This window comes from Schistocerca nitens, chromosome 7, assembly GCF_023898315.1.
Source record: "Schistocerca nitens isolate TAMUIC-IGC-003100 chromosome 7, iqSchNite1.1, whole genome shotgun sequence".
Lineage (NCBI taxonomy): Eukaryota > Metazoa > Arthropoda > Insecta > Orthoptera > Acrididae > Schistocerca > Schistocerca nitens.
This window is the reverse complement of record NC_064620.1, coordinates 588,588,962-588,599,437: the sequence shown is the minus strand read 5'-3', so window position 1 is coordinate 588,599,437 and position 10,476 is coordinate 588,588,962. Positions and strand designations below refer to the sequence as shown.

General features: G+C 44.5%; 1 protein-coding gene across 1 annotated transcript in view; it reads right to left on the bottom strand.

Moving 5' to 3' along the window:
- Positions 1-1,592: 1,592 nt before the first annotated feature.
- LOC126195761 (neural Wiskott-Aldrich syndrome protein-like) overlaps positions 1,593-10,476 on the bottom strand; it is a 114,822-nt gene continuing 105,938 nt past the window's right edge. Inside the window, exon 3 of the mRNA XM_049934388.1 lies at positions 1,593-1,680. Coding sequence (XP_049790345.1) covers positions 1,593-1,680 — 88 coding nt within the window. The remainder of the gene's footprint in view (positions 1,681-10,476) is intronic.

Genomic DNA, 10,476 nt, shown 5'->3' with positions numbered 1-10,476 from the left:
CGCAGGCGCTCCTGTCTGTGATGCAGCCTCAAGCGTAACCGCGGCCATGGTCTCCGAGCTGATAGTCCATGTTGCTGCAAACGTCGTCGAACTGTTCGTGCAGATGGTTGTTGTCTTGTAAACGTCCCTATCTGCTGACTCAGGGATCGAGACGTGGCTGCACGATCCGTTACAGCCATGCGGATAAGATGCCTGTCATCCGAGTGCTAGTGATATGAGGCCGTTGGGATCCAGCAAGACATTCCGTCTTACCCTCCTGAACTCACCGATCCCATATTCTGCTGACAGTCATTGGATCACGACCAACGCGAGGAACAATGTTGCGATACGATAAACCGCAATCGCGATAGGCTACAACCCGACCGTTATCAAAGTCGGAAACGTTATGGTACGCGTGTCTCCTCCTTAGACGAGGTATCACAACAACATTTCACCAGGCAACGCCGGTCAACTGCTGTTTGAGTATGAGAAATCGGTTTTAAACTTTCCTCATGTCAGCACCTTGTGGGTGTCGCCACCGGCGCCAACCTTGTGTGAATGCTTTGAAAAGCTAATTATTTGCATATCACAGCATCGTCTTCATGTCGGTTAAATTTCGCGCCTGTAGCACGTCATCTTCGTGGTGTAGCAATTCCAATGGCCAGTAATGTAGATTTCTCTTGGCCAAGAATGCACTTTCTCCCCGTGCTGTTCTGCATTTTGTCTCCTTCTTGCTCCCACCCTCATGGTTTACTTTGCTGCCTAGGTAGCAGACTTCCTTAGCTTCGTCTACTTTGTGATCTCCAACTGTGAAGTTCCTCGCTATTCTCATTTCTGATACTTTTCATTATCTTTGTCTTTCGTCGATTTGCACTCAAGGCATTTTCTGTACACATTAGAATGTTCAATCCACTCCACAATTCCTGTAATTTGTCTGTTCTTTCACTGGTGTACTGGAACAAATATCACGATTGGTCAGTGAAGACGGTTTGTTTCCATTTTTATGAATGTGATACGGTCATGGCGACGACACTGACAACAGTTGATCAGTACCAGTTCCTGGTTTTCGGAAGAATAGCTTTTTTCCCAACAAAACTGCCCGTACTTTTAGCAGTATGCTGCAGAAATAACGAAGGAAGGGGGAGAGAAAGCTACAAAAATAATACGCGAACTATCCATTATTCATAACGGCCGGTGCAGGTCGTGTAGCAGCCAGGCTAGGACCAATTACAGGTGCCTGGCGCTTGTTGAAAGTGGAGAGAAATTTCGGCCGGCAGAAATCCTCTTTCCTTTCCTCTCCTTTGCTTTCCCGCCGTGGCCCGTTTTCCCGGCGTGATTTATGGGCATTCCGCGGACTGCTCGCTACGGTATTAAGAGTTGCCGGCCGGCCGGCCGGCAACGCTGGGGACGGCTAATTATTCGACCGAAGACGCACAAGAACAGGCGTCCCGTCAGCCATTAATATCCGGCTCTCGTGACTCCTGACTGGGCCCCACCTGCTGGACTGTCCTGTCAGACGAGATCAGAGAGAGAGAGAGACAGAAATTGAAAGAGAGAAGGTGGGAGATTGGTAGAGAGCGGAAGAGAGTACGAGTTGGGCGGCGAACTGCGGATCAGCGTACCGTCTGCTGAACGCACGCCCGCATTCGCTTGCAGCGCTGCGGCTGCTGCTGCTGCTCTCTTTCAAGAATAATTGCCTTTCTGGACCAAAAACAAGCGCCGTCCACTCACTCTGAAATATAAACGAGCAGCCGCGGACTGCGGGATGTTTATTTTTCTGTAATTTACGAGCCCGCCGCAGTATTTGCGAATGTAGCGTTTACAGTTGTTTACTCCCAATCAGCGGCGGACGCAGGCGGCTGAAAGAGGCCCGTTGCTCTCGCTCCGGCTAACCGCACGGCGAGCAGCAGCGGCGCAGCCGGCGTGTCTGATTATTTGGGAGGTAATGCGGTAGCGGCGTCATGATTCCCACCGATGCGCCGGCATGAAATGGAAAACGCGCGCACGCTGCTTGTTTGCCCGTCGCCGGTAAATTTATTTGCGTTCTGAGATTGGTGTGCGCGCCAGCACGCGTAACCCGAAACACGGCCGAGCGATAGTCGGTTATTAACCACATCGGCTTCCTCTCCACTTCGTAGCTGCTGGACCGTTCCGGTCATGACGCACCCGTCCCTCTTACGAACAGCAGCATTCCGTTATCAGAACTTTCTGTAAAGTACTTTGCGGTAACTGCTATTGCAGTCTCATATACAGGGTGAAAAGCAAAAAAATCGACAAACTGCATGGACGAATACCTGACTGGAAATGGATGAAAGAAGGTCCTGTGAACATGTGTTCCGAAATGCATCGTTGCCATTGCAGACGGCGCTGACAAATAAAAGTTCCCCTGACCACGTGTCGTGTATTCCTTGTGCGTTGCAGGCTGTATGACTGACGCTGCGTACTGTAAACAAAAGAATGATTTTCTATTCGTATCAGGAGCAAGCGTGTGGCAAAGCACAAGGAAACGGTCGAGAATCGGTGCGGCTATACCAAAAAAGGGACCTTCAGAGGCACCAACCACATCACACAACATTTCTGGCCCTTTTTGGCATTTGTGTGATAATGGATCCTTTAAGTCACGGGTTCCCAACAAAATTCTCTCGAGGACCCCCTCATCGAGCATGATTGGTACCTTGTCATATCACAGTATCAAGTACCTGAAAAAGCCAAATTAAGACTCTTCTTATACGTTTTCTACTTTCGGTACTTCGAAAAAATATTCGCATATTTATTATTGAAAAAATATTGAGCTTTTCAATTTAGCCATCGTTGGTATTGTTAAATTTCTTTGTCTTCAAATCTGAGTGTTTAGTTAAACAAATGCATTATCTTCCTCTTCACCTGTAGGCCTTTCTCGTTTCAACGAACCACTTTTTAACCAACGGTCCATTTTTCAACTACGCGAACTGTAGCTTCCCCAAAAATAACTTTTTACAAACACTACTGTTTTAATACAGAAAATTGAATATGTAAATAAAACGGTCTGTGAAAGCACTGGAAATAAATTAACAATGGCCGACTGTCGCCTGTGTAAAGTGATTGTCAGTTGTGAGCTGCCAAGAAACAGCGCGGTAGTCTAACAGCATACAGCAGAACTATTTGCATCTATCTAATTTTAGTTTTGCGCTAGAATGTGTTAGTGTCAGTTGGTTCTAGGAACATGCTGCACGCAGCAGTTAGCGTTCGCTAAGGCTCTGCAGATGCAGGAAGCGGCCCAAACTAAAAATCTGTTATCATACGAAATATATTTAATATATTTTTTATTCTAATAGCATCTTGCGGACCCCTCTGACATAGCTCGCGGACGCCTGGTGGTCCCCGGACCACCTGTTGGGAACCACTGCTTTAACTTATACGAAAGTGCAGGGAGGCTGGTCGGTTGATTTGCAGGGGCCAAACAGTGAGGTCATCGGTGCCATTGGATTAGCTTCAAATGGCTCTGAGCGCATTGGGACTGAACATCTGAGGTCATCAGTCCCCTAGAACTTAGAACTACTTAAACCTAACTAACCTAAGGACATCACACACATCCATGCCCGAGGCAGGATTAGAACCTGCGACCGTAGCGGTCGCGCGATTCCAGACTGAAGCGCCTAGAACCGCTCGCCCACTCCGGCCGGCTCGCATTAGGGAAGGATCGGGAGGGAAATCGGTTGTGCCCTTTCAAAGGAAACATCGCGGCATTTGCCTGAAGCGATTTTAGGGAAATCACGAATAATCTGAATGAGGATGACTCGTCGTCCTCCCGAATGCGAATCAAGTGTGCTAACCACTGCGCCACTCCCACGGTTGCACGGAGGGGTCGGGATGTGCGTACACCAGATTTAGAGGACCAGAATTCTACAGGATATCGAGAAGAGCCGTAGTAGAAGCTCCAGGCAAGTGGCCCGCGAACATGGTGTAAGCCAAAGTACCATTTTGTGTATCCTGTATGACAGCCGCTACTATCCCTAACACCTGCAGCGAGTGCAACGACTATCAGCAGCGAATATCCGTCTAAGGGAAGGATTTTGCCGATGGCTTTTGCACCAGATCATCACAATTACGGGATTTCTGTCATCGGTTCTCTTTATCGACGAAGCAACATATACCAGAGCTGGCACCATCAACTGCAAAACCGTCATCTGTGGGCTCGGGAAATAGTTGAGACATCCAATCAGCATCGGTTTAGCATCCATGTATGGGCACGGGTTCTTGGCCACCACATACTCGGACCTGTGAGTATTCCACAACACTTAGACGGAGAAACGTACTTGCTATTCCTGCGGAATGCTGTGCCTGGGTCGGCTAAAGAGCGTGCCTTGGGCAGTACGACAGTTTATGTGGTTTCTGCATGATACAACACCACCCCACTTCTGCATTACATTTGATTAATAGTACAGAGTAACCCACCGCCTTGAAATGTAAGGTGGGTCGGACGCTTCTATATCTAATAGCAAAGACTTCTCATCGTTACAGTCTTATTGGTATACAGTTGTTACTTTTTTTTTTAATATAAAGAACATAATACATAAAGATTTCTCTGAGGTTACAGCGAATTGAATGCTTAACAATTGTTAAAATGGTTCCATATAATTTGTTACTACGTAGTTGATGAGAATATAATTTATACAGTGCAAATGTCAAAGAAAAATACGTAAATAGACTAACAGGACAATTGCAAGAGGCAGTGTACCCCTGAGAATGAGCGGAGCCTCTAACACCACGTCACTAGAGGCACTTTGCGTTGTGATGGGGACCTGCCCTATATACATAACAATACGTTACAGAGCTGCGCTGGCTTAACGGGCACAGGCTCGATAAAGTCACCGAAATTACGGGAACGAAAATTATGAACAAAATACAAATGAAACAATGGTGGATTCCAACATGGCAGAGAGGGTGGGATGCATCCGACAAGGGTCGCCGAGTACTCTCTTTCTATCCTGATGTACACAAAAGACTACAACTGAAACAAGTCGACCAAAGCCGCGGGATGGTCCATTTCCTGACAGGCCACGGGCCGTATCTGGTACATTTAAACCGTATGGGACTAACTAAAGGCCGGCCGATGTGGCCGAGCGGTTCTAGGCGTTTCAGTCTGGAACCGCGCGACCGCTACGGTCGCAGGTTCGAATCCTGCCTCGGGTATGGATGTGTGTGATGTCCCTAGGTTAGTTAGGTTTAAGTAGTTCTAAGTTCTAGGGGACTGATGACCTGAGATGTTAAATCCCATAGTGCTCAGAGCCATTTGAACTAACTAACGATGAAGTAGGCGTATGCTGAGAAAATGGAACACCAGAACATGTCACATTGCTGTTCAACATGCTAGCACAAGTGAGACCTATACAGAATGACAATGACATCGCCATAATAACACGTAATCCCGATGACTGGAACACAATAAATAGCGTAGCCGATATTGTATTCAACACTCTGCACGAAGAATTAAAGGACCAAAACCCATATTGAAGGAGGCAGAGACAAGCACAAACAACACAACAAACCACATGGGTGGACACAAACACGACCACAGATTCCGAAACCGAAGAAGGAATACTAAGTGAACATGACCCTGAAGGGTCAACATGTAAGGGACCAAAACCAACAATGTATAACAATGCATGCCACAACACAGTCACAAGCAACACAACAATCATAAAACAAATAAACACCGGCACCACATACTAAGAATGTAGTAATAAGGTAATGTCGCTCGGGAAGAGAAGGCCCGAAGAACTATTGTTCCAAGGCTCCTCCTCCCCAATGGCGTCCTGCATAGTGTTTGAAGTATACTGCTCACAAGCAGTAATGTATTGCTCGACTTACTGTGTGCAGACAGAAGTACATCCTCTTCTCTACTGAAAGCTATAATCAATTAATTTCATATATCAGAAATGTATTAAGTTATTTAAGGAATAATGCATTCAAGTACCAATGAACTACGAGGGGCGTTCAGAAAGTAAGCTCCGATCGGTCGCGAAATGGAAAGGACTATGAAAATCCGATAAAGCTTTGCACAGATGTGTTGGGTAGTGTCTCTAGTATAACCCCAGTTAGCATCACGTCGCTCTTCTCATTTCTGAGCTCGCAGTGAGTGCGTAAAGATGTCTAGAAAATAGTGTCTGCCGCCAAGTACGAGGGCCTGGTGAGAAATTTCGCCTGAAGCTATGCAGCTAACATTACATAACTGTCGTGCTGTTTCTTCTTCAAGACAATTCTCAGCCGCATTCTGCAGGGGCAATGAAGATGCTCCTGCATCGTTTTCAAATGGAAATGTGAGATTACCCACAATACAGTCCGCAATTGTCTCCCCCTGAGTTTCATCTCTGGTCACATGAACCGCTGTCTTTGAAGACAACATTTTGACACAGACAACAAGGTGTAGGCCAGCGTGGAGAATTGGCGGAAAGCACTGGCGGCTGCCTTCTATGATGAGGCTATTGAAAAGTTGGTACAACGCTATGACAGAAGTCTAAGTCAGAACGGCGACTACGTAGAGAAGTAGCTGAAAGGTGTAGCTAATTGTTCCAAGTAAAACATTTCTGATGTTCACTGTGGTTTCAATTTGGCAATCAATCGGAGCTTACTTTCTGAACAGGCCTCGTGTATTCTGTTTCAACTAACGAGTTAAAAAACATAAGTGTATTTCTCATGTGACGCTAAAATTCATGTATTCCAAGTATGAAGTTCTCAATCAGCATTTAATCTTTACAGTCTGTGTAAACTTACATTAGCGCAAACCATTTCAGGTGAGAAAAGCTGGAGGTTGTACCGATGCCTACTCATCTGAAATAGATAGATATAGGCCATTACTAACCAACATGCTACTTAGACTGTATTACTCATCCAAATACAGTATATCACTTCCCTCTATATATTACAAATTATTCTTAACCCCGCTCATTGTGTTTTTCTGCATTACAGTTCGCTGGTACCTCACCATCTTCCCGGACGTTGTATAGGACGCGGAGGGCCTGTAGCTTGTCCTACTAGATCACCGGACTTAATTCCCCTGGATTTCTACCTCTGGGGGCATCTGAAAAGCGTCGTTTATGCTGAACCAGTTCCTCGTGTGCAGACCCTTCAACAGCGTGTTTTCGTCGCCTGTGACGCTATCCGGAGAGAGGCCAGCACGTGCGAAAGAGCGTCGCAACCCATGGTGCGACATGTGAACGCGTGCACTGAATCCTATGGAGGCCACTATGAACATCTGTTGTCATATGCGTGGCATGCATCCCTGTACTGTCCTCCGGTACGATGTGATTGTCATTCCACACCCACCGTCCATCTCCGGACCCATGTTCACAACATATTTTTTTCTCTATTTCCGATCAGGAGTCCGTTTGTCAGGTATCAGTTTGTCAGATTTGTTAATGTTGGTCCTGAATTTTTACAAGATACGGCAATGTCTTTCATTCCACTAGTGGTTCGTTCACCTCATCTATACACCATCAACAGCGTAGTTCTCTTTAGTTCGTCCATATTTGTGTTTGTAACAGCAAGATTCAATTTATTTTCATACACAGTATAAATTACATAGAAGAATCGAAGATTTCCCTACACATTTCTATTCCTCACAACGAACCTCACGGCCATCAGGGTAATAAGAAAACTTCTGTGTTTAGCAACTGAATGTTTATTTTATTTTTAACATATATGTTTCGTTTATTCATAATAGTTATCGTCTGGGGACTGTAATTTAAAGAAAATTTACGGTTATTCAGTCGGTACTTCGAGGAATATAGATCTTTAAAAACTGAAGCACACAGTACTGTTGTTGTTGTTGTTGTTGTGGTCTTCAGTCCTGAGACTGGTTTGATGCAGCTCTCCATGCTACTCTATCCTGTGCAAGCTTCTTCATCTCCCAGTACCTACTGCAACCCACATCCTTCTGAATCTGCTTAGTGTATTCATCTCTTGGTCTCCCCTACGATTTTTACCCTCCACGCTGCCCTCCAATACTAAATTGGTGATCCCTTGATGCCTCATAACATGTCCTACCAACCGATCCCTTCTTCTGGTCAAGTTGTGCCACAAACTCCTCTTCTCCCCAATCCTATTCAGTACCTCCTCATTAGTTATGTGATCTACCCATCTAATCTTCAGCATTCTTCTGTAGCACCACATTTCGAAAGCTTCTATTCTCTTCTTGTCCAAACTATTTATCGTCCATGTTTCACTTCCATACATGGCTACACTCCATACAAATACTTTCAGAAATGACTTCCTGACAAATCTGTACTCGATGTTAACAAATTTCTCTTCTTCAGAAACGCTTTCCTTGGCATTGCCAGTCTACATTTTATATCCTCTCTACTTCGACCATCATCAGTTATTTTGCTCCCCAAATAGCAAAACTCCTTTACTACTTTAAGTGTCTCATTTCCTAATCTAATACCTTCAACATCATCCGACTTTATTCGACTACATTCCATTATCCTCGTTTTGCTTTTGTTGAAGTTCATCTTATATCCTCCCTTCAAGACACCATCCATTCCGTTCAACTGCTCTTCCAAGTCCTTTGCTGTCTCTGACAGAATTACAATGTCATCGGCGAACCTCAAAGTTTTTATTTCTTCTCCATTGATTTTAATACCTACTCCAAATGTTTCTTTTGTTTCCTTTACTGCTTGCTCAATATACAGATTGAATAACATCGGGGAGAGGCTACAACCCTGTCTTACTCCCTTCCCAACCACTGCTTCCCTTTCATGTCCCTCGACTCTTATAACTGCCATCTGGTTTCTGTACAAATTGTAAATAGCCTTTCGCTCCCTGTATTTTACCCCCGCCACCTTCAGAATTTGAAAGAGAGTATTCCAGTCAACATTGTCAAAAGCTTTCTCTAAGTCTACAAATGCTAGAAACGTAGGTTTGCCTCTCCTTAATCCTTCTTCTAAGATAAGTCGTAAGGTCAGTATTGCCTCACGTGTTCCAGTATTTCTACGGAATCCAAACTGATCTTCCCCGAGGTCGGCTTCTACTAGTTTTTCCATTCGTCTGTAAAGAATTCGTGTTAGTATTTTGCAGCTGTGGCTTATTAAACTGATTGTTCGGTAATTCTCACATCTGTCAACACCTGCTTTCTTTGGGATTGGAATTATTATATTCTTCTTGAAGTCTGAGGGTATTTCGCCAGTTTCATACATCTTGCTCAACAGATGGTAGAGTTTTCTCAGGACTGGCTCTCCCAAGGCCGTCAGTAGTTCCAATGGAATGTTGTCTACTCCGGGGGCCTTGTTTCGACTCAGGTCTTTCAGTGCTCTGTCAAACTCTTCACGCAGTATCGTATCTCCCATTTCATCTTCATCTACATCCTCTTCCATTTCCATAATATTGTCCTCAAGTACATCGCCCTTGTTTAGACGTTCTATATACTCCTTCCACCTTTCTGCCTTCCCTTCTTTGCTTCGAACTGGGTTGCCATCTGAGCTCTTGATATTCATACAAGTGGTTCTCTTCTCCAAAGGTCTCTTTAATTTTCCTGTAGGCAGTATCTGTCTTACCCCTAGTGAGACAAGCCTCTACATCCTTACATTTGTCCTCTACCCATCCCTTTCCTGTAGGCAGTATCTATCTTACCCCTAGTGAGACAAGCCTCTACATCCTTACATTTCTCCTCTAGCCATCCCTGCTTAGTCATTTTGCACTTCCTGTCGATCTCATTTTTGAGACGTTTGTATTCCTTTTTGCCTGCTTCATTTACTGCATTTTTATATTTTCTCCTTTCATCAATTAAATTCAATATTTCTTCTGTTACCCAAGGATTTCTAATAGCCCTCGTCTTTTTACCTACTTGATCCTCTGCTGCCTTCACTACTTCATCCCTCAAAGCTACCCATTCTTCTTCTACTGTATTTCTTTCCCCCATTCCTGTCAATTGTTCCCTTATGCTCTCCCTGAAACTCTGTACAACCTTTGGTTCTCTCAGTTTATCCAGGTCCCATCTCCTTAAATTCCCACCTTTTTGCAGTTTCTTCAGTTTTAATCTACAGGTCATAACCAATAGATTGTGGTCAGAGTCCACATCAACCCCTGGAAATGTCTTACAATTTAAAACCTGGTTCCTAAATCTCTGTCTTACCATTATATAATCTATCTGATACCTTTTAGTATCTCCAGGGTTCTTCCATGTATACAACCTTCTATCATTAGTCTTAAACCAAGTGTTAGCTATGATTAAGTTGTGCTCTGTGCAAAATTCTACCAGGCGGCTTCCTCTTTAATTTCTTAGCCCCAATCCATATTCACCTACTACGTTTCCTTCTCTCCCTTTTCCTACACTCGAATTCCAGTCACCCATGACTATTAAATTTTCGTCTCCCTTCACTATCTGAATAATTTCTTTTATTTCATCATACATTTCTTCAATTTCTTCGTCATCTGCAGAGCTAGTTGGCATATAAACTTGTACTACTGCAGTAGGTGTGGGCTTCGTATCTATCTTGGCCGCAATAATGCCTTCACTAAGCT